Consider the following 25,262-nt stretch of genomic DNA (forward strand, 5'->3'; position numbering starts at 1 on the left):
GCTCCAGGTTGGGCATGAAGCCTTTTAAAAAAAAAAAAGACCTAGCTCCTACCATGTAAGTATTTCTTTGGCAGATGAGATTGGAATAACTTATTCTGCAGCAAGAAACCAGCTGAAAAAGAAATCTTTTCTCTTGGTTTGTTTACAGTCTCTACTATGTGACTTAAAGCAGCTCTGAAGTGTGTCATGTGTTACCAAAAAAAAAAAACAAAAACCAAAAAACTATTCCATGGGAAACTAGAAATTCAAAATTAGAGTATTAAGCAGCTTTCTTTACTCTCTTTAGAAATGAGGAGAAATCCATCTTTCTTGTGTAACTGGGTTTTTTGCTTCTGTTCGCTTTGTAGTATGTGCCAAGTGCTCTTTGCTGCCCGAGCAGAGCCAGTATCTTGACAGGAAAGTACCCACATAATCATCACGTTGTTAACAACACTTTGGAGGGAAACTGCAGTAGTAAGTCTTGGCAGAAGATCCAAGAACCAAATACTTTCCCAGCAATTCTCAGATCGATGTGTGGTTATCAAACCTTTTTCGCAGGGAAATACTTAAATGAGGTAGGTTGAATGATCTCATTATTCCTTTTTTTTTTTTTTTTTTTTAAAGCTTTATAAATGTAAATTAATGTAATTCATGTTTTTTTAAATTATTATCCATTTGAGTCATGTAAAATGTTTTTGGTATAGTTTTCTCCTAATCTGCACATTAAACAAGAATTTACTTACATGAACATATTTACATGATTTAAGTACTATAGTTCTTCTTCCTTTAAATAGCCTCATAGCATTTTTTTTTTAATTGTCCTATGACTGCTGCTGTCTGATGCATCTTCCCCTTTTTCTTCAAGGATTTTGCTTGTCATGTTCGTCTCATGGTATCTTTGTCTCCATTTCCCCTTTATCAGGAAGAGAATGAAGAATTTTTTTCCTTCTGCCACCTTTCCTGCCTTATAACAACTTCAGACTTATCCCTTTTTGTTCCCATTTTCGAAAATGTGGAGTGATCACTGATAGAGGGAAAACACCCCGAGCCTGGGATATTCAGGCCACTACAGCATTTGGCTTAGTGGTGGATGTGCTGGCCTCTTGGGTGCCTGGATGAGGGGATACCCACTATAGCTGGCCAAGTCCAGATTTCATGGCCCCCAGGTTCACCACATTGGTCTTAGCTTTTACTCAGAGTTCAAACTTAGAGGAAACCGTTTATTTGGGAATGTCTGGGTTCTCTCTCATAGTAAAACTGGGGATGCAGGACAAAGAAAAGATGTACATTTTTTTTACATACTTTATCCATGGTTGCTAAAGATACTAATATTTAATCTGAATTTTCTGTTCGTTCTTTCCCTCCCCACAATTGGGAGAATTTTCAACCTTGTGAGTTGGAAGGAAGGTTAAGTCAGTTTGAAAAGAATCATGAGAAATAAGTACAGATACTAGGTTATTGAGGTAAGACGTGGGTCATAAAGAGAATTTATACTACTTTGCCTATCAGAGATCACTTAATGTGTATACAAAAATAGGGGCACCTGGGTGACTCAGTCGGTTAAGTGTCTATGATCCCAGGGTCCTGGGATTGAGTCCCGCATCGGGCCCCCTGCTTAGGGGGAAGCCTACTTCTCCCTGTCCCTCTGCCTGCCGCTCTTTCTATTCCTGTACCTTCTGTCAAGTAAATAAATAATAATCTTTTTTAAAAATTCTGTATACAAAATTAGGAGAAATTCATTAAAATACAAAGATTTCTCATAAATTAAATTCTTTTTTAAATGGACATATACTGGGGCGCCTGGGTGGCTCAGCGGGTTAAAGCCTCTGTCTTCAGCCCAGGTCATGATCCCAGGGTCCTGGGATTGAGCCCCACATCGGGCTCTCTGCTCAGTGCAGAGCCTGCTTCTCTCTCTCTCTCTGCCTGCCTCTCTGCCTACTTGTGTTCTCTGTCAAATAAATAAATAAAATCTTTAAAAATAAATAAATAAAAATAAATGGGCAATACTAAACCTTGTTGAGATAAATGGGATGAGTCTCTGGTCACTTAATTCATCTCATCAAATAAATTGAGCTCCAAATGTAGGTTTCATCATCAGGACAAGTGAAGTTATAAGCTGAGAGCTCATAGTCTGCTTATTTTGGTTGTCATTAACCACAAGGTCAGTTGGAGTGTTCAGTCTTCGCTTTCAGTAACTCCAGAAACGAACTTCGTGGCCTAAGCTATATGGACTTTTTCTAGAAAGGGCCAGAAGTAAATACTTTGAGCTTTTCTTTTGTGATGACAATACTCCCCCCACCCACCGTCTTATCCACGGGGATGCTTCCCCAGACCCCCAGTAGATTCCTAAAACCACAGATAGTACTGAACTCTATAATATACTATGTATATGTACCCGTGATAAAGTTTAACTTAGAAATTAGGCACAGTAAGAGATTAACAACAACTAATAACCATATAGAACAATTGCAACCATAGAATGCAATAAAAATTATGTGTGTCTTGTGTCTCTCAGAGTGTCTTATTGCACTGTACTCCCCCTTCCTGTGATGGTGTGAGATGATAAAATACCTACATGGTAAGAAGAGCGGTGAAGGACAGGCATTGTGACCTTCTGGCAGGAGGCTTATTTGCTGTTGGACTTCGGTTGACCACTGGTTAACTGAAACCATGGGAAATGAAACTGCAAATAAGGGGGGCTCCTGTATTTGACCTTGCCGTTGTAGCATGAAAGCAGATAGAAAGACACAAACCAAAATGAGTGCATCTGCGTTCCAAAAAAACTTCATGACTGAAATTTCAATTCCCTGTAACTGTCACATGTCACAGAATACTCCTCTATTGATTGCTGTTTGTATTTTTTAATGGAAAAAAATTCTTAGCTTACTGATCATATAAAACAGTTGGCTGGCTAGATTTGGCCTACGGCCATAGTTTACAAACTCCTCCTTCAGTAGTTCCTAGGTTTTAGTGTTCTTTACTTTTCGACTTGATTCATGTGTTTGGGAAAATTGAACATCTGGTTTCAGGCACTGATCTGAAAGGATTCTAAAAGCTTCCTCTTTCTTATTGATCTGGTCATAGCTAAGCATTTCTGATGTCCTGTTTGTCTTGCTTTTCAGTATGGAGCCCCAGATGCAGGTGGACTGGAACATGTCCCTCTCGGCTGGAGTTACTGGTACGCCTTGGTGAGTGATTATTGAAGCCAGTGACAGTTAACACACACAGCCCTACAGATATAGAATATGTTTACTCTCTCATTTAGCTCTGATTTTGACATAAGTTGCTCTGCATTTATGATTAGCTATTTTCTTTTTTTTTTTTTTAAGATTTTATTTATTTATTTGTCAGAGAGACAGCAAGCGAGAGCGAGCACAGGCAGACAGAATGGCAGGCAGAGTCAGAGGGAGAAGCAGGCTCCCTGCGGAGCAAGGAGCCCGATGTGGGACTTGATCCTAGGACGCTGGGATCATGACCTGAGCCGAAGGCAGCTGCTTAACCAACTGAGCCACCCAGGCGTCCCTGATTAGCTATTTTCTCCTCTTAAAGTCTGTTGATTTGTGAGTCACTCCTCTGGGAGATGTTTTTCCTGCATCACACCAGGTTTAGTTACATATTTTGCTGTTCTGTCTGATCTACTTGTGGCTTTTTAAACTACGACAGATTATTGAAACTGTGCTAATAGTTAATAAAACTCTAGTCAAAAAATCCGGTTCAGTACTAAATGAGTAATTCCCTTTTTTAAAAAATGCCTTTTTTTTTCTTTAAAGATTTATTTGACTAGGGCTGGGGAAGTGGAGGGCAGAAAGAGAGAGAGTCTCAGCCCAATGCGGAACTCAGTCTCACAACCCTGAGATCACAACCTGAGCCGAAACGGTTAACCAACCATGCTACCCAGGCGACCCAAAATGTCTTATCCCTATTGCAACAGAGTATAGCCCAGCATGATTTCTGACTTTCTAGTGTGCTAACCGCTTAACAAATTTTACTTTCCTGTCTAATAGGAAAAGAATTCTAAATACTATAACTATACCCTGTCTATCAATGGGAAGGCACGGAAGCATGGTGAAAACTACAGCGTGGACTACCTGACAGATGTTCTGGTGAGTTATCAAGGCTCTGTCCTTGCAAGTTTGGCTCACGATTGAAACCTCTGCCTAGGACTTTGGACTTGGTCTTGTTGAGTAATGTGAATGAATAATAACTTCATTTAACTGCCAAAAAGTATTTCCAACTGATTAAAGACTCCTGAGGGACTTTTTCTTTGTATATAAGCCAGGCTCAGAGTTAATGTTCTTGAAATTCCAGCAACAAATCCTTTTCCAAAGGCTAATCTCTTAAGACTATAGAGATTACTTTGAAGAGGTTTTACTTTAGAGGTTCTTACTCTTGACCCCAGATTCACTCACAAGCTAGGAAATGGCAGCTTCACCATGAGGGTGGGGAGCTAGGGACTGGGAGTTCTTAAGGCTTTGTGGATTTTTATATAAAATTCCTGAAACTACGTAAATTTAGGACTTTCCTTTCCTGTCTAAGGTGTTTCTAATGACAGACCTTTCACAGAGAATTAATTCACCAAATAGTTCAGCACCCAGCATAGCAGGTGTTAAGTAAATGAAGCAGAGTCACTCTTGGTGATCAGGTAGACAAATAAATCTGGCAAGGTATGGGAGTTACTTAGATAATGCTTAAAGAGGTGAGAGTGAGTTGTGCAGATCAGTGGGAAGGGTGCACAGACAGAGGGAACAAGGGGTTTGCAGGGACTGAGGCAGAAGTGTGCTTGGCATGTTGGAACCACAGGCTTCTGACAGGCCTAGAGTAACCAGGCGGGTGGAAATTGATGCAGTCAGTATCCTTTGAGTTCAGTGATGGGAGTAAATGATGCTATAAATCAACTAGAACAATAAAAACACATAACGTGTGTGGGATGCTTTCATTTTCATAATGTAGCTCCAGATAAGCAAATGAAAAATGTAAGTCAATATAAGTTAAAATGCTGGTAGAATATGTTTGGATTTAATTTTATTCATTTAGCTTAGCTGCTTGAGCTGGCATAACTTATGATATCTGTGCTCTGTATATTTTTCTAAGATTAAGGTAACTTAATCCACCTGTCCTACTGTGAATTAGATTGACTCTCTTTTTATATATTTTAAGGCAACAGAGACATACTTTAGGCCATATTAGTGCAAAATAATCCTTAAAAAGCCGCATTACTATTTTTACCCTAATGGAAGGCAAAACAACTTTTAGATCATGCGAAATCACTAAGATCTTATTTGCTTTTTTAGGATGGTATGCTTTTCCACTTTTTTAAATAAGTATTGCCTAAAACCCTAATATTTGTTTCAGCAACACACTTGTAATAACTTTGACATAGTTTGTGTTAACATTAAGATTGTTAAAATTCTTAAGATTGATTAAAAGCTAATTATAAATTATACCCCTTATATACATGCATCTTTCAAGTCCTGAACTGTTGGGTAGGGTAGAAGATGACAGATCTGTGTATATCTCAGGCTAATATCTCCTTGGGCTTCCTGGACTACAAATCCAACTCTGAGCCGTTCTTCATGATGATCTCCACACCAGCACCTCATTCTCCTTGGACAGCTGCACCTCAGTACCAGAAGAGTTTCCAGAATGTCTTTGCACCAAGGAATAAGAACTTCAACATCCATGGAACGGTAGCTTCCCCTAACCTTGAATTAAACCACACTTGATATAAGTAACTATATATTACCTTGTTAGAGAGCTTTTGAGCCATGTAGTTGGTTTTCCTTCGAGATATTTTAAAGGTTAATTGTGCCTGTCTTGAGTATAATAGCGTAAACTTGCTTCAGGAGAGATAATCTTGCCACATCTGGTTAGCAGCTGGAGAATCTATAGGAAATGTTAAAGAAGTGCTATCTTTACTGACTACAGGCTCTTCTAATCTCTGTGCCACCTCTCCTCCCATGTGGCAGTGGCTCAGACACATCCCGTGGGGCTGAGCTAGGCCTGCAGCGCCCCCCTGTGGGTGGCCCTCACCTTTCCTGACGCACAGGAAAGAGGGGGTGACATAGTGCAATATGACTGGAAAGGGAAGTTGAATAGAGAAGTGAGCCAGAGCAGGGAATGTAATTAAGGGCCACAACCTAAATATTTGCCTCATATGCTAGTTACTTACACTTCCCTTGGCACAAAGGGTAGGTTGTTCACTGGTTCAAAGGCAGAAGTTCTATACTGCCTCGTGCCTTTTGCCCAGAAATCTTAATTGCTGGGGAGGTATAGTAGAATGAGTCTTGGATTAGGCTCAGCACTACCATTTCCGAGCCAAGTGACCCAGCTGGAAGCAAGATGCTTAACTTCTGCTTCTCTATCGAAAGTGGGAGAAATAAAGTGGGAGGTCCTGATTGCTCATGCAGCTGCAGTATGGACTGAAGAACATAGAAATTATGCAGCATGTTGCCTGGCAAGTAGGCAAGTGCTTAGGTAGGATGTTTAAAGCTGAGAGAACTGAGTTTTGAACTAGAGGGCCATTATCCACGTTCCAAAAGAAGTTAATAAAAGTTCTCATGAGCAAGTAAGTTTAGAAATTTTAACTAATCACCTTGTTGCAGAATTTCTCAGAGTTACTCCTGTTCCAAGATGAATTTCCAGCAGGAGGATATGCGGTATAACACTTCTCAAACATCTTAACTAAGAACACTTTGGGGCTGATAGTTTGGGAGGTGGTAACTTAGGGCTTTATAAGTAGAGAGGAGAGAATTAATGATGTATGGATATGTTTTTGTTTTTTAGAACTGTGAGTGCTTTTTTAAATGAGAAGAACTCTCTAGATTTGAGCTTGAGGTTTTAGGAAATTGCTATGATGAGATTTTCACAAGGTTCTAGGATAATCAGTATCTTGGGTAGGAAAATAGAGGCTGATAGAGTAATGACTAAATTTTTAAGGCAAAAATTATTGGAAGGTAATGTTAATATTTACCATTTTATAGTTTGGTTAGTAGACCCAAAGCATAGACTCAGTGTTACAGATTTAGTCTCCTTTTAGCCAGTAGTTTCCCAATATCTTTCACTAAATATCTTTAAATGCTGATTAATGCTGCTAACAAGGAGCCCAGGCCTCCTTTCATTAGGGAGCACTGGGAAGATAAAGAATGAGTGATAATATATAGAAAGTGTTTTTAGGAACACATGGCGCAGGGAAGAGGAAGTCTGAAGTTCTCTAAATGCTCCAGTAAGTTCCTTTTTGCTGAAGTGTAAAATGTTCCTTTTCATAATGTACTCTAGCAGTTTATTTGATTGTATGATTTCGTGCTAACTTTTTATTTTCATTTAAATCTTAGAACAAGCACTGGTTAATTAGGCAAGCCAAGACCCCAATGACTAATTCTTCAATACAGTTCTTAGATAATGCATTTCGGAAAAGGTAAGTGCTGCTACTCTGGTAGCTGGTACTCTGGTAGCTGGTCTTTGAGGACCTTCCAAATCAGCCCATGAACCAGGGGACTGCACAATGTGGTTATCTTTGACACAAGATCAACAGGTAGCAAGTTGATGGGAGAGACTGTTCAGAGGTCTGCTGCCCCAGAAGGTATAGGAGATGGTCTTTGGACCTGAGGACTAATAAAACAATTCATTTTCATGACTTGTTAAAACAGAATTGCAAACTGGAGCATTTTGGTTAAAAAAATATATATATATTCTCTATGTCTGAAGAAAAGGTCACTTTGTGGGACATCAGGCCTAGTATTTGCATAAGACCCAAAGACTTAGACTAGAACAGAATATTTGCCGTTGCTGTTTGGAATTTCAAGGAATTTCTTTTAAGTCAGTTCTTAAAAATTCATTACACTCTCTAAAGATGTATTTAGATTATACCAGGGGCTAGCAAACTTTGTCTGTAAAGGACCAGAGAGTAAATAATCATAGCCTGTGAGGCCAGACAGTGTCTGTTGCAGTTACCCAGCTTTGCCTGTGGAGTAGAACTAGGCATTATGTGACTGAATGAGCACAACTGTGTTCCAGTAAAACTGTATAAAAATGGTGAATTATTTAATGGGTATAGAGCGTCAGATTTGCAGGAAGGAAAGATTCTGGAGATCTGCCTCACTGTGTGAATATACTTCATACTATTGTTAGTACCCTTAAAATTTATTAAGTTGGTAAATTCTATGTTGTGTGGTCTTTTATCACAATTTAAAAAACAAAAACAGTGGGCAAACTGGCCCATCACTATAGCTTGCTGACCCCTAAATAGACCCCTAAACGTTGTTGTGGCGTAGGTTTATCTGAATTAATCTGTGCTAATCAGTACTGAATTGACAGGTTTCCCTTCCATTTTCTGCTGTCACCACCAGTGTTAATAAAACTAACTGCTTTTAAAAGCCTCATTTCTTTGGAAACCGTTAAATTTGGAATGAACTCATTATGTTCTGGGATTTTCTAATCCCCACCCCCCCACACACACACCCTAGGGAGGGGTCCGAGGAAAAGAGGTTTGGGGACTTTGGGTGGTTTTGTTTTGGACTTTGCTCCTGCTTTTTTGGCAAGATAGCATTCCTTCAGCTATTGTTCTGAAATTCTGTTGTCACCCTCTATGTACATGCAGGTGGCAAACTTTACTGTCAGTTGATGACCTTGTGGAGAAACTGGTCAAGAGACTGGAGTTCAATGGGGAACTAAACAACACTTACATCTTTTATACCTCAGACAACGGCTACCACACAGGTAAGGGGCAGACTGGCGTATTACTGTGGCATTGATTAGGTGCCTTTCCTTTTTCACCCAGTCAGTAGCACTAGCAGGGAGCTCTAGGCCTGTTGTAGCAGTGGGTGGGCCAGAGGGGGAGGCTGCTGCCCTCAGGACTCCTCTAGTTAGAAAGTCAACTCATTCAAACGTGGGGAAACGTGTCATTATTTGCTATTTCATGTGCCAAGTTACATGATGTTCTAGGATTTGGGAGGAAAGAGTGACCTTTTTAGATTAGAGATAGGCTTTAGGAAAAAAGGAAGAAACTGAACTAGATTTTTTTTTTTTAAGATTTTATTTATTAGAATGCACTCATGAGCACACACAAGCAGGGGGAGCAATAGAAGAAGAGGGAGAAACAGGCTCCCTAGCAGGGAGCCTGTCTCAGGGCTCTATCCCAGCACCCTGAGATTATGACCTGAGCCGAAGGCAAACGCTTAACTGACTGAGCCACCCAGGCCCTCTGAAATTGAACTAGATTTAAAGGGCAAGTAGACTAGGGGTAAGAGATTTTACATAGAAAGAACAAGAGAAGGTTGTCTTGAAATTTCTTGTGAAATTGTGGGGTGTTTTATTGATTTTTTGTGTGTGTGTGTGTGTGTATATGTATCTTTTTGTTTTATGTTTTGTCTTTTTAAAACCCTGTATTAGTCAGCCCCATATCCTTAACTTTCCTTTTTTCCACTTGGATATTCTTAAAAATGAATGTCTTCTTTCCCAGCGTATCAATTTAATAAACTTGAAAACTACTAACCTGGGGCTCACTTGCATGGGAGCAGATTGATGAGGCAGTTAATGTTTCGTTGTAAATATTTTTAAGCACTCAAAGTAAAGACTAATAAAATAACTTCCATTCCCGGCTTCGCTTTTCAGCTATGTGTGGCCAGTCTTTTGAATTCTTCCTATCTTCCCCATGTTTGTCTTTATTTTGTTTAGAAGGTTTTGAAGAAACTTCAGACATTGTGATTCTGTACATGAACTCTCCATTGTGCCTCTGACTAATCTATTACGTATCAGGATCTAGACGAAGTTCGCATGCTACCTGTATTTTTTCATGTGCCCTGAGAATGTTACTGCCACTGATTTATTGGGAAAAGGGTTTTGGGGTTTGTTTGTTTTTTTTTTGTTCAGAATATCTCACATTCTAGATCTGGCTAATTGCATTCTCAGGATTCCTTAACTTCTGTTTCTTTAGTCAGCATTTTCTATAGATGGGTAGTTAGATCTAGAGGCTTAATAAAAATTGCCATTTTCAGGGGTGCCTGAGTGACTCAGAAGCCTCTGCCTTCGGCTCAGGTCATGATCCCAGGATCCTGGGATCAAGCCCCACATTGGGCTCTCTGCTCAGCAGGGAGCCTGCCTCCTCCTCTCTCTCTCTCTGCCTGCCTCTCTGCCTACTTGTGATTTCTGTCAAATAAATAAATAAATAAATATTTTTTTAAAATTGCCATTTTCAGAAAGAATGTTTCCTTGGTGATACTGATACGTACTTCCTGTTACATCAGTTCATGATGGTGTCTGGTTGGCCCACTTTAGCGATGCTGCTATTAATTGATGGCTCATGTGGTGCCAACCTGAGCCTGACCTATGAACCTTTTGTGGCTGAAGGTTCCATTGATGATTCATTCTTGCTTTAATCTACTATTCTCTTAAAGATGGCAAAATGTTGACTTCGTAACTCTGTCTTTTTGCATTTATTAGTTGGAATTCCTTAGAGAAGAACTCAACTGGTTATCTTGAAATGCAGTTTATTCAGGAAAGGTCAGATAAATGCTTTGGCTCTTTATTGACAGTTTTTAGAGTAACCTCATTCAATTGTGGTCAGGTTGAGTATCCTACATAAATTATGTATTTGTGTTTCAGTACTTTCCAGTCATTGTTTTTGCTGAATTTGTCTTATCTTAGACCAAGGAGTCCCCCTACGCATTAGTTTAAAGATGAACTCATTTCCTGCCTTGTAGTAATAAGAGACCTAAGCGATTATAAACTTTCTATTAAAGCCCCATAAATAGAACAGAGTTGTTTGCATTCTTACTGTCCATTGATTGAATATGTGTGTGATACTTCTTTCCTAGCTCCTTCTTTACCCCCTGTATTTTGTTTTCAGGACAGTTTTCTTTGCCGATAGACAAAAGACAGCTGTATGAGTTTGATATCAAAGTTCCACTGCTGGTTCGGGGACCTGGGATCAAACCAAATCAGACAAGCAAGGTAGGTGCCTGAGAAGCTGACGCTGTTTACAGGTAGCACTTGCCTGAGAAAAGAAGGCTGTTCTCTGAAGAGGAGGCTGATTAGACTTCTCCTACGAGGATGATTTGTGTTCGGCTTAAGATCTTGTGAGTGTATTTATAAGTCTTGGAGTCGGTGATTCCCTTATTCATTTATTTATTTATTTATTTATTTACTTATTTTTTAAACTCCTGGCCACCTTCTTTTAATTGTATTCTCCCCCCCCCCACCATCCTCCCATATATCACTAGGAGTAGCTTTGATTTGTCCTTCGAGACTAAATCTTTACTTTGTCCTGGAGCAGTGACTTGCTACCACTGTCCTCAACATCATGTTCTGAAATTGTGAAAGGTTAAACATCCAGAATGGTTCTAGTGGACTCACTTGAACTAGAATAGGGACCCAGCCTCTGCTTTTTTTAAGTCCACAGGTAATACAAAGAAGCAGCCCAGCTTGGGGCCTACTACCCTGTAGATTAAGAGCTAAGGCAAATGCCCCTGGGGACCTTGTTAAAATGCAGATTCTGATTCTGCATATCTGACCTCCCTGCTGATAGCTGCTGCCAGTCTGACCTCACTGAATATAAGGCTATAGAAAGCATGTCTTCAGAGGATTTATTTCCCTCTCTCTGTGGAACTGCTTGTCCCACATGCATTTGTTTTACTGATTCTCTCTCCTAGAACTGTCATAATGTACCACTTTCTTTTGTTGCCATTTCTATTTGGTTTCAGTGTCTTTTTCCAAACTTGGTACCAAATACTGAGGCACGTTTTTCCTAGAGATTCTAGACACTCTTATCCAAAACGCTTTGGTCTAATGCTTGGAAGATAAGAATTGATAAGTTCTACTAGTTATGTCTTCTCTTCTCTAATAACACAATTTCAGTCCCAGCTCTGTGAGACAAAAGAAAATGAGCAAATACATCACTTAAGCTAGAATTGGAAAACTGGCCAGACTTTCTGGGTATACTAGGTACTTTAGTCTAATTTTGGAGGTTAATGTTTAAGTGTAATACCCTTATTTCTTTTTATAATGCTCATGATGGAATTCTGTTGAAATTCTTCAGAAAGGTAAAATGGCCTTTGTAATTTCTTTTTAGTTTTCTTTTTTTCTTAGCACCTGCATTCCTAAAGCCAGTCATTTCCCACTACAAATCCAGTACCATGTGAATGGGTCTCCTTTCAAAGGAGATAGGCGAGTTTAGAGGACCATTAAGTCTGTTTTTTTTTTTTTTTAGCCCTTTATTTATTTATTAGAATTTTTAAAATTTAAATTCAGTTAATTAACATCTAATGTATTATTTGTTTCACGAGTACAGGTTTGTGATTCATCACTCTTTTTTAAAAAATTAATATATAATGTATTATTTGCCCCAAGGGTACAGGTCTCTTTGTGATTCATCACTTTTATGTAACACCAGTGCTTATAACATCGTGTGCCCTCCTTAATGTCTATCACCCAGTTACCCCATTCCCCCACCCAGCTCCCCTCCAGCAACCCTCAGTTTATTTCCTGACATTAAGAGTCTCTTATGGTTTGTTTCCCTCTCTGGTTTTGTCCTGTTGCATTTTTTTCTCTTTTCCCCTATGATCCTCTCTCTTGTTTCTTAAATACCACATGTCAGTGGGATCATATGATAATTGTCTTTCTCTGGTTGACTTACTTTGCTTAGTCTTAAAAGTGTTTTCTTGATCTTGGTGTTGGAGTGGACTCAAAACATGTTGGCAGCTGTGTGCATTTCCAAGGAGCAGGGCTGTTAGGGCCATTTCTAACCAGCGTGGGGAAGGAAGTGAAATGAGAACGGAATGGAATGTGTCAGCCAGCTGCCCATCAACCAAACAGTTCCCTTTATCTTCAAGTTAACAGCGGCATCTAAATATTAAAATCAGAAAAGTTGACCTTCTCCAAGCAGTCTGAATGAAACCTGGTTCCTAGGAAACCATTTCAACAGTAATATCTATCACTTTTTGAATGCTTAGTGTGTGACAGGTGCTATTCTAAGTGTATTAGCTATAGGAACCCACTTAGAGATACTGTTACACCCATTTCACAGGTGAGGAAACTGAGGTGTAGAAGTTAAATGGCATGCCCAAGATAAAATATCAGAGTCTGCTATCAAATATTGGAGTCTGGCTCCAGAGTCTGTACCTAACCATTACAGTATAGCTCAGAAAATATTTAAATATCTTATGCCTGCAGGCTTGGCTACACAGCACTGAGCAGTCAGGAAAGACTAGTTCTTAACTCTCAGTGCCTGGAGAGCCAGATGCTTCCACTACAGTTGTCAGTGAAAGCTTCTGAGGCACTTGAGCAGAGACCTGGGTGTTGGAAAGGGTTTAGTCCTGCAGAGATCTGTGGGAGGGCATTCTGAGAAGAACAATAAATGGGAAGTCACACATCGAAGAATGAGCTTGGCTTGCCCAGGGGACAGAATGGCAGCTGTACCGAACCACTGTCACTTCTAAGTGAAGTGGTTCTCTCTGTCTCATCTCTCTCACCTCCTTGTCTTTGTCTGATGATTGCTCCTTCTGTTTGGGAATGCCCCGCAAATGCCCCTTCCACTTCACTAATTGTCCTTGAGAGCTTTGGTTTGGGGTTTCTGCCTGGAGAGTCACTACACCCCCCACCCCCACTTGGGGTAGGTGCCCTTGCCCTGTCCTGGCTGCCCTCACACTTACCACACCCTGCTGAGTTTGTGTTTTTTTACTTGGGGGAGTTCCTAGAAGAGAGGCACTGTCTAAGCTTAGAATACCCTGCCCTTAACACACATTGGGGGACATCATGTTGCCTGAATGGTTATTACCAAGGTCACATAGTAAGTGGCAGAACCGGGATTGAAAATTAACTGTGTCTCTTCTCAAAATCCATGGTAGGGTGGGGTTTGGTGGGTGGTGCTGTGCTGACAGATGTAGTTTGAGAAGTATGAAATGCTCAGCCTTCACCTAGCACAAAGAGTGTCAGAGATGGTGGGTCATTTATCCTGTGTTGACAGGGTACTTGTCTCGGTGCCAGTCATCCTGCAGGAGAGGCGCAGGGTTAAGCTGAGCTGTCAAAAGCTGATGGTCAAAACAGGGTACGTTTGACCAGTGGGCTTAGCTTTGTGTTAGCCGTTGGGAGAGCAGAACAGAAGTGGTCTGCGTGGATGCCAAAGACTGGCTTACTAAGGTTTTCTCTCCTGGCTGGAAGTGATGCTAGCTTCAGATTTGGTGGTAGAAATTCATCAGAAGGGTTTTAAGAAAGGAAAAGGTTAGTAGGAGAAAAAAATGACACAGCATGATCCAGGGGAAATAGAACGGAACTGGGGGGTCAAGAAGATGCAATATTGGCCCGAGGACTGGCCAGGTAAGCCTTGTTTCCCTGTGTGAAATTGGGAGAATGCTAAGTGGAGAATTCACAAGTGTAACTCAGTGACGCCCTGGCTTCTTCACGTAGGGAAGCTGGGCTTGAGGGGTAAATGCAGAGTAGCCCAAGATGTGGGGAGTCCTCTCCTTTCTTCAGTGCCTTTCGCTACATGGGTTTGGGGTGCTGTCTGGTGTGCTTGCAGCCTTTCCTTTGATAACTCTACATGAATTCTGTAATATCAGGGCTTAAATGTCCATTTGGAAACCCAGTGTATCCTCCGTAGAGCAGTCTTACTTTTTCCTGCGTAATTCTCTATAGCACTGTCATTCTTCTAGAGCTAAAAAAATGAGCAGCTCCAAAGCATGATATCCTTTGATTTCATGCCCCAGAATTTTCTAAGGGTTTTTATTTGATCATAATATCTATATACATAAATCCTAAGAACATTCCCAAGCTGTGAGGCTGCGATTATGAAATAATTTACTTTTGGTCTTGTCAGTGCTTTTTAATTCCAATCCATAAATGAATCTTTAAGGTTATACTTAGTGATAAAAGCAGTACCATTTTAGGAACTTGAATTGCTAGTGTTTCTAGAAGTCATTATAATCATGGGCCTGTAGTATCCATTCTGATTCTTGTTTGTAAAAACCAGAGACAGAAGTCTCTGTTGGATTCTTCACTCATGCTCAGTATCCTCTAGAAGTCTCCCATCTTCTGATGTAGTTTGCTGGTTTTGAGATTCTTTCCCTCTTAGTCAAACTAAAGCCTGAAAGGGAAGAGAATTTATTACTTTTTAGAGAAAATGTGATTATTGCAGATAGCTGGGAACAGAGTCCTGGGATGATGTCTGTGGTACTTGGGACAAATCTTAGTGACTCTTGATTTGTACTGAAACTTCCAGACCTTTCTCCCCACAAAGACGACTGCCATTTGAGAGAGCCTCCCATCATGTAATTGATGGCTTTTTAAGTGTTTCCTGATGAAACAGGCAGTCACCATTTTAAATCTCTGTAGGTTTTACAATTTTGGTGTCTACTTTATTTTTATGTCACCATTTTAAATCTCTGTAGGTTTTACAATTTTGGTGTCTACTTTATTTTTATTTTTTTCTTCTTTATAAAACTGCCTTGGACATGTTAGTAATACCTGTGGATTTGACTTCACTTCATTCATGTCCTAGACATAACTGAAGGTCTTTTGAGTCACACATCAGAGTCTTGTTGCTTTGATCTGATTCTTGAGGTTATATCTGTGCTTGTCTCTTCTCTCCTGCCATGATCTCTTCTGTATTCATACCCACTCTTGTTGACTGTATTCAGAGCAGCTCGGTCTTCCTGAGAGACCTGGAATTAGGGAAGATATCTCTTACCCTGGGTCTTGGATAATCCCTGGGGACATTTTTGTGAGTTTTTTCCTGAGTAACTTTTATACTTAGTGATAGAAGCAGTACTGTTTTAGGACTTTAATTGCTAGTGTTTCTAGAAGTCATTACGCTCATGGTCCCATAGTATCCATTCTAATTCTTGAATCTAGAATTTCCTAACTTGTTTCACTTAAGTATAAAAGTAAAGAAAGGATTGCCTTTCCCGTGAGTGGCTTACCACTGAATGGTGATTTCTGGAAGCTTAGCGTTAAACTTACTGATTCAGAGCCAAGATAAGTATATTACTCGGCCCTGTATGAGCCCTTCATAGCTGCCAGGAAACCTGGCCCCTGATGAACAGTGCTCTGAAGACGTTTTCTTGCCTTTTATTTCTGTACTTTCGGTTTTGTTTTTAAATGAAAAGTTCCTGAGTTAGGTTTCACTTTTTTAATCCCCCCCACCTTGACCTTTCTACGATGCTCTGCATTGTCTCAACAATCCTGAAGACTTTTATTTCCTTTCAGTACATGGTAGCTTTTCGATTTACAAGCTTTTGATTTTGTTTCAGTTACTTCTCTTTCACTTCCTCATCTGTAAAGCAGGGGAAATAGTGCATCCTGGGGTGGCAGCGAGGATTAACAGAGGATAAACCGTAAGGACTGGCACAGAATAGGTGCTCGGTAAACTTTGACTCCCCTGGTATCCCTGGTGGATTGTCTTCACCACTCTGAGTTTTCCCTAGCCTGTGATTTAAGTGACTTTAAGCCTGCATGTCCACCACAGTGGCCACCAGCCACTGTGCCTGGTGAGCCAAAACATATGTGATAGTCCAAACTGAGATGTGTTACAAGTACAGCATTCCAGATTTCAAAGACTCAGCTCAAAAAGAAAGATAAAATCTTATTAAATGTCTTACATTGCTTACATTTGAAATAGTACTATTTTTGACATACCAAGTTAAATAAAATATATACAATGAATTTCTTCCCCTTTTTACTTTAATGTGATTAGTAGATAATCTTAAATTACATATGTGGTCCCATTATATTTCTGTGGGAGTATGCTGGTTTAGGTCCTAAAGAGGATTTGTATACAGAAGTAAAATAGTCTAATAAACCAAAGGAGTAAAGCAAGGTGTAAATGCAGGTCAGTGACTTTAATGCCTAACGTGTTTATTTAGCACATCTTAGTTTTGTGCTCTTTGAGGAAACTCCTGTCTGTACACTGTTGCAATGAGTTTTCTGCAGTCTCCAAAGTCTATTACAAACATCTTTTTTTAAACCCCTCTCCTCTACCTTCCTGTTGCAAACATTTTTTAGTAGTGTTACCACTTTGAGAAACTACAAAAAGGGCTAATATCTTCCTTGATAAGAAGCATTCAACCTGGGGTGTCTGGGTGGCTCAGTTGTCAAGCATCTGCCTTTGGCTCAGGTATGATCCCAGGGTCCTGGAATCAAGTCCCTCATCAGGCTTCCCACTCAGCAGGAGGCCTGCTTCTCCCTCTGCCACTCCCCCTGCTTGTGTTCCCTCCCTTGCTGTGTCTCTCTCTGTCAAATAAATAAAATCTTTTTTTAAAAATGGAAAGGATAAAAAGAAGCATTCACCCTTTGAGGATTTCAAAAATGTCAGGAGTCTGTTTGAAATCAAATTTAGTGAACTGTAGAAATACATGTTGTAAACACGTTGTATAAAATAGCGCAACATCTTCTCATGATTCATCAGACTTTGGGCAGTCCCAAAGAAGTTACGAAAAATGTTTTGAAAAATGTTTTTTGCTCAATAGCGGTGTGGGTTGAATAGATACATAACTTCCCAGGGGCATGTATTACAAGTCTTAGAAATCTTTATGTTTCATTTTTTGAATTATTATATGATTCAATGAGTAAGATCTCAGTAAGTCTGGGCTGTACAAAAGATAATAGCAAATGCTGTTTGTCTCATGGGTGGGGTGGGGGAAGAGCTGTATGATAGAAAAGGAAAACCAGACCAACTGTGTTCTAGATTGCTTGTTTTTCTTCCCTCATTCTCATAGATGCTCGTTGCCAACATTGACTTGGGTCCTACTATTTTGGATATTGCTGGATATAACCCGAATAAGACACAGATGGATGGGATGTCTTTATTGCCCATTTTGGTGAGTATGAAGCCCTCAATCGGGCCTGAGCCAAGACTCTGAAATAAATTCCAGGTTGTACAGATTTAGAATTAAAAATTTAAATCTTAAATTGTGAAAATTGGAGAATGGAGAATAGAATTTTTCTCTTCTCTCTGGTGGGAAGGAGCTTCTAAAAGACCAGTTGGACCATTTATAAACAGATCTGTATCCTCCCTTCTTCGCCTTTCCCCCTCCCAAAAACCCATCATAAACAAAGTGAGGACAGATGAGAAATTGGGAAAATATTTGCAACATATGTGAAAAAGGGTTTGTGGTCCCAACAGATGAGTTCTTCACCATAGTAGATGGGTTTTTAGAAAGATTAATATCCCAGTAGAAAAATGGGCAAAGGAAGGAACTAATCAACTCATTGAGGAATTAGAAATGTCTACAGTAAGTGCAAAAAAGATTGCTCCGGTGCTGATCAAAGAAATGCATAACTGTAGGAGGTCTTTATTGCCTACAGAACTGGCAGAGATTAAAAAGACTTATAACTGAGTATTTGCAGAAGTCTGAGAAAATGAAAACTACTTAGACTCGGTTCATAAACATGTAGTCAGTATGAGCGGTCAGGAAGCTAATTTGACAAGACCTTTCACTTCAGAATATATACCTTAAGGGACACCTTGCTGGCTCAGTCAGAGAATATGACTCGATTCTGAGGTTGTGAGTTCAAGCTCCACGCTGGGGGTAGCTTACTTAAAAATAACATCTTAGGGGCACTTGGGTGTCTCAGTTCATTAAGCAGCCAGCTCTTGATTTTGGCTCAGATTATGATCTCAGGGTCCTGGGATTGAGCCCCACGTCAGCCTCCCTGCTCAGTGGGGAGTTTGCTTCACTCTCTCCCTCTGCCCCTCATTCTGCTCTTTCTCTAAAATAAATCTTTTCAAAAAACAAAATCTTTTAAAAAATAGAATACACAGGAAGTATTTGTGTGTATGGTACTGCACAGAGCTAAGGATCTGTGGAACGATCAATATTAAATCGGCAGAATCAGTGTTAAAATATGTTAGTCATTTATGGTAACTCGTTATAGGTGACTGTTAATCATTGATTTGTCTGAGTCTGTTACAGTTTATTACTAGGTAATATGTGCTTCATTCAAGAGAATACATGTCACTCACATAAGCCTTGAAACCTGAGAAATACCCAGGAACTCATCATCCCATTTAAGAACTCACATATTTCCACTACTGGTGCATCTACCTATATGCCCCTCCCCATCCTACCTATCTGTCCCTTGCCTGTCCATTAGGAGTGATCATATTCCTGAATGTGATGGTTGTCATTCTCTGGATTTTATTTTATTTTATTTTATTTATTTTTTTTTTTTCTTTAAGATTTTATTTATTTATCTGACAGGCAGAGATCACAAGGAGGCAGAGAGGCAGGCAGAGAGAGAGAGGAGCAGGCTCCCTGCTGAGCAGAGAGCCCGATGCGGGACCCGATCCCAGGACCCTGAGATCATGACCCGAGCCGAAGGCAGCGGCTTAACCCACTGAGCCACCCAGGCGCCCCTCTGGATTTTATTTTTTTAGTAATTATCATGTAAATATCCTTAAACAAGATACCTTAGTTTTGATACTTTTTTGGCACTAAAACAAAACAAAACAAAAACACCTGAATGTAATCTTGGACTTTTACCAATTCAGCATTGTTTCCAAACTGATACACGTTGTTCACATATGCCTAATACTCCATTGTATGAACACATCAAAACTTCGTTTTTTTATTAGTCAGTAGATTGTTTTCTTGTGCTAGTTTTGTTTTAGGAACAATGATGTTGGGTTGAGCCTGGGTGGCTCAGTCTTTAAGCATCTGCTTATTATAGATCCCAGGGTCCTGGGATCGAGTCCCACATGAGGCTTCCTGCTCAGCAGGAGTCTGCTTCTCCCTGCCCCCCACCTCCCTCCTTGCGCCCTCTCTCTCCTGCTCTGCTTTCTCTTAAATTTTAAAAATCTTCAAAAAAAAACAAAAACAAAAAGACAGTGCCGTTAGTTGATATTTATACCTGTCTTCCAGTGATCATGTGTATATACCAATACAGGAACTGCACATTGTTCATTTCTATAAATATTGCCAAGTTATTTTTATAAAATGTCATCATCTTACGTTCCCACCGGCAATGTATGAGAATTCCCTTTGTTCTATAAGAAACAACTTATAGACAACTTAATTTTTGCCAATCTGGTGGATAGAAAAGACCAAAATTGTATTTGGTCCTGCTTTGCATTTCCTCGTTTATTAGTGAAATGAATCATTTGTAGCAATTTTAATTCCCTTATTCACTAATTTAAAGTTGATAGTAAGTTCAGTAGTTTTTGGTGTATACAGAGTTGTGCCTCTATACCGTGATCTAAATTTAGAACCTTTTCATCACCCAAAAAGATCCATTAGCAGTCTTTCCCCCATTGCTCCCTCTCTCAGCACCAGGCAAGCACTGATCTACTTTCTAGTGCTATAGATTTGTCTGTGTGGACATTCTGTATAAATAAAATCATATATATGTGGGCTTTTGTGACTGGCTTCTTACACTGAGTATAAAGTTTTCAGAAATCATCCCCTTTGTAACAGGTATCAGTATTTCATACCTTTTCATTACCAAATAATATTCCACTGTATGGATATTCCACATTTGTTTATCCATTCCTCAGTTGATAGGTTGTTTTCCCTTTTGGCTATTACGAATAATGCAGCTGTGGACATCCTGTGTACAAGTGTTTGTGCAGACGAATGTTTTCAGTTCTCTTGGGTACATACCTATTTTCCTAGGAATAGAATTACTGGGTTGTGTGGTGACTTGTGTTTAATCTCTAGAGGAACTACGAGACTGTTTCTAAAGCAACTGTACCATTTTATATATTCCTATCAGCAGTATACGAGGGTTTGAAGTTTTCCACATCCTTGCCTGCACTTGCTGTTAACGGTCTTTTTATTACATTGTAGTGGTATGAAGTGGTATCTTACTGTGGTTTTGATCTATGCATTCCCCCAATGACTGATGATGTTGAACATCTTGTGTGTTTATTGGACATTTGTGTATCTTCTTTGGAGATATGTTTAGATCCTTTGCCCATTTTTTAATGTTTCTCGGGTTTTTTTTTTTTAAGATTTTATTTATTTGAGGGGCACCTGGGTAACTCAGTTAAGCATCTTCCTTTGGCTCAGGCCATGATCCTGGGTCCTAAAATCGAGCCCCACATCAGGCCCCCTGCTCAGCAGGGAATCTGTTTCTCCCTCTCCCCCATCCCTGCTCACTCCCTTGCTCGCTCACTCTCTCTCTCTGTCTCAATCTCTTGAATGCTCTGTGTCTCTTTAATACATAAAGAAAATCCTTTTTCTTTTCTTTATTTTTTTTTAAAACACAAGCACTCTGTAACTTTTCATTGGGACAGGACCCTCCCCACTTTCAAAACCGCATGCACCAATAACTGCATGGCGGCCACATAAATAAAATCTTTAAAAAAGAGAGAGATTTTGAGAAAGCACATACCTCGGGGAGAGAGCGAGCCAGCACACATGCTCATGGATGGGGTGGGGCAGGGAGGGAGCCCTATGTGGGGCTTTAGTGACCTAAACTGAAGAGAGACAGACTGAGCCACCCAGGTGCCCCTTAATTGAGTTTTTTTGTTTTTGTTTTTGTTTTAAAGATTTTTATTTATTTATTTATTTGTCAGAGAGAGAGAGAGTGAGCGCGAGCGAGCACAGGCAGAGTCAGAGGGAGAAGTAGGCTCCCTGCGGAGCAAGGAGCCCGATGTGGGACTTGATCCCATGATGCTGGGATCATGACCTGAGCTGAAGGCAGCTGCTTAACCAACTGAGCCACCCAGGCGTCCCTTAATTGAGTTTTTGATGAGTGAATCAGTTTTTCATGCCTTTTGTGTCGCTTCCCTTGTGAAATACCTTTTTGCCCGTCATGTTCTTCCTGTTTGTGACTTGTCTTTCCTCTACATTATGATTTGAGAACACAGGAGTTAAATGTATAAATCGTCTCTTTTATGGTTAGTATTCTTTGTGTCTTGCTTATAAAATTGCTTGGAACCTTGGATCAAAAAACAGTTCTCCTGGGTTTTCTTAGAATAGTTTTGTACTTCTGCCTCTTACATAAAAGTCCTTGATATACGTAGATTTTGATTTTCTGGTATGGTATGAGTCAGGGATCCAATTTCATTTTTTTCTCTATATATACTCAGTTGTCTTTTTTGTTCCACAGATCTCTCTATTCTTGTAACAGTATCATTTTGTTTTTGTTATAAAGCTGTGTAATTAAATCTTTGTAAAGGCAGACCTCTCTGCCCTTGTGGGGACCATAGCTACCACTCTTTATGTAAACTTTAGAACAGCTTTGAAGATTAACTGAAAATTCACGTTGGATTTTTGGTTGGAATTGCATTGAATCTATAGATCCAGTAAGAGGAAATTTTACATCTTTTAATGTTCTTGCACAAATTTTATACCATGTGCCTTGTGTATTTCTAGGTAGGAAAAAAATCTTCACTGTGGGGGTGAAATTATTTGCAGCATACACAGTTGATCCTTTAACAACATGGGTGTGAATTGTGTGGGTCCACTTACACACAGATTTTTTTTTTTTATGAACATTGGAAAATTTTTTGGAGATTTGCAACAGTTTTTAAAAACTAGCAGATGAACCATGTAGACTATAAGTATTGAAGAAAATAAAAACTAGGTATGTCATGAATGTATAAAATATACATAGATACTATTTTATTACTTATGATCATAAAATGTATACAAATCTGTTCTAAAAAGTTGAAGTTCATCAAAAGTTACTCAGAATATACATGGCACCATTTAGTTGAGAGAAATACAACGATGTAGTATTGAATTATAACTGCATAAAATCGTCGACTGTGGTCCATACTCTATTACTGTATCACTTCCTAGCCACCTCCAGTTGCTGGAGGTGAGCTTAAGTGTTGCGAGTATCTGCTTAAAATGCCGTGTGATGCTAATCATCTGGGCATGAACAGCTTCTCTCCAGTAAATTTGTATTGTCGTAAAAAGTTATCTCATCCAGTTCTCGTGTATTTTTCACTATGTTTCATGCAATACCATAAGCCTTGAATAACACCATGGGACCCATGCAAAGTGCCACTAGGGATGCTAGAAATGCTCCTGAGAAGCTGAGAAAAGTTACGACATTATAAGAAAAAGGAATTGCTTGATATGTACCGTAGATTGAGGTCTGCAGCTTTGGTTGCCCACCATTTCAAGACAAATTTATCCAGCATAAAGGCCACTGTGGGGGAAAAAAAAGAAAAAAGGAAATTCATGAAGCCGTCATGGCAGGTATGCCAACAGGCATGAAAAGAATCCTTTTTGCAAAATACTTTATCTTGTATTGAAAATGTAGCTTTGTGTAGGTGCAGGATTGCTCTAAGAAAGGTACACCTAGGGGCGCCTGGGTGGCTCAGTGGGTTAAAGCCTCTGCCTTCGGCTTGGGTCATGATCCCAGGGTCCTGGGATCGAGCCCCGCATCGGGCTCTCTGCTCAACGGGGAGCCTGCTTCCTCCTCTCTGCCTGCCTCTCTGCCTCCTTGTGATTTCTGTCTGTCAAATAAATAAATCTTAAAAAAAAAAAAAAAAAAAAGAAAGGTACACCTATAGAACTAATAATGATTAAGTAAAAGCAAAGTCATTATATGACAACTGAAAACAAAAGGTAGATAAAGAATATAAAGCTGGAGAATTTAATGCCAACAAAGGATGGTTTGGTAATTTTAGAAAGATTTAGCTTAAAAAATGTCAGTGTAACAGAAGAAGTAGCTTCTGTTGACCAAGAGGTGACAGACCAGTTCTCAGATGCCATTAAGAAAATCATTGAGGGGCACCTGGGTGGCTCAGTGGGTTAAGCGCTTGCCTTCTACTCAGGTCATGATCTCAGGTTCCTGGGATCAAGCCCCACATCAGGTTCCCTGCTCAGCGGGGAGCCTGTTTCTCCCTTTCCCCTCTGCCCTTCCCCACCCACACTCCCACACCCCCTGCTCATGTTCTCTCTCTCAAATAAATAAGATCTTCATCGTTGAGAATATCTATTTGAACAGGTTTTTAGTCCAGATAGAAATTCTCTGTTATGGAGAAAAATGCCATAAAAGACATTTATTAGTAAGAAAGAGAAGAAAACACCACGATTTAAGGCAGGAAGCTGTATCTAAGTCCTACTGTTTTGTGCAAAAGCAGTTGGATGAGGACTCCTGAGCCTTGAAGAGAAAGGATAAACACCAGCTACCCAGTCTTTTGGTTGCATAAGAAGACCTGGACAGTGAGGACCATTTTTCTGGATTGGTTCCATCAATGTTTTGTTCCATAAGTCAGGAGAAAGTACCTTGCCAGTAAGGGACTGCGTTTAAAGTTCTTTTGATACTGGACAAAGAGGATGGCCACCCAGAACCCCAGGAGTTAAACACTGAAGGCATCAAAGTGGTTTCCTTGCCCCCAAACACAGTGTCCCCAGTTTATTTGCTAGATGAGGGGTCATAAAGATCCTTAAGGTTTATTACACAGTTACTCTCTGGAAAGGATCAACTATGGAGGAGAACCCCGAGAGAATATCATGAAAGTCTGGAAAGATTATACCACTGAAGAAATTGTTACAGAAAAAGCCTTCATGGCCAAAATAGTAAATTCCTCCTGGAGAAAACTCTGTCCAGATGTGCCTAACTTCACAAGATTACAATAGAGGAAATTGTGAAAGAGATTATAGATGTGGCAGAAAGTTGGGAGGGGTGTTGAAGGGTTTCAAGATCTTGGAGAGTTGACATCAGACAGTCTGGCAGAAGCATTTTGATTATTCAAGACTGCTTTTGACTTTAATGACATGGACCCTTCTATGATACAAGCAATGAAGCTAAAATCACACAGTGGAAGAAGGATTGGTACCATATGGAAACATTTTTAGGGAAATGAAAAGACAAAAATTGTGTATTTTGTAAAGTTACACTGAGTGTGCCTGCCTCCCCTTCCACCTCTGAAATCACTGAAACAGCAAGACCAGCTCCTCCTCCACCTCCTCCTCAGCCTATTCAACAAGAAGATGACCAAGATAAGACATTTATGATGGTCCACTGAAGAGTGAACGGCCACCACGCCGTACAGTTAATAAATTTACATTGTGTAGGTTTGTGTCTTTGTGCAAAAATCTAGTAACTGTACAGCAAGAACTGTAGCAGCAGCCGCATCACCTAAGTATTCACCATTTAGAGCACTGTGTATGAGACTTGTATGGAAGCGGATAGTCTGTCCTTACATAGGCATACGGTGAGTGGTATTTAGTATAAAATTAATAATGTAGTTTGTTTACTGTTTTTTGCTTTTAAAGAATTATGTTACAAAAAAAAAAAAAAATTACGTTACCATGCCCTATGGCTCCCTCCCTCATAACTGGAGAAACAGGAGTATCAGCCTGTCATCACCAGTAAGTTTTTTTTAATGTAAC

The 25,262-nt window shown here is 39.8% G+C and overlaps 1 protein-coding gene across 1 annotated transcript in view; it reads left to right on the forward strand.

The window, feature by feature from the left end:
* Positions 1-25,262, forward strand: part of GNS (glucosamine (N-acetyl)-6-sulfatase) — a 58,166-nt gene that overhangs the window by 8,084 nt on the left and 24,820 nt on the right. The window contains exons 3-10 of the mRNA XM_082738300.1: positions 348-554; positions 3,102-3,167; positions 3,984-4,082; positions 5,499-5,666; positions 7,311-7,393; positions 8,576-8,694; positions 10,823-10,926; positions 17,682-17,783. Coding sequence (XP_082594426.1) covers positions 348-554; positions 3,102-3,167; positions 3,984-4,082; positions 5,499-5,666; positions 7,311-7,393; positions 8,576-8,694; positions 10,823-10,926; positions 17,682-17,783 — 948 coding nt within the window. The remainder of the gene's footprint in view (positions 1-347; positions 555-3,101; positions 3,168-3,983; positions 4,083-5,498; positions 5,667-7,310; positions 7,394-8,575; positions 8,695-10,822; positions 10,927-17,681; positions 17,784-25,262) is intronic.

This window comes from Mustela nivalis, assembly GCF_964662115.1.
Source record: "Mustela nivalis genome assembly, chromosome: 7".
Classification (NCBI taxonomy): domain Eukaryota; kingdom Metazoa; phylum Chordata; class Mammalia; order Carnivora; family Mustelidae; genus Mustela; species Mustela nivalis.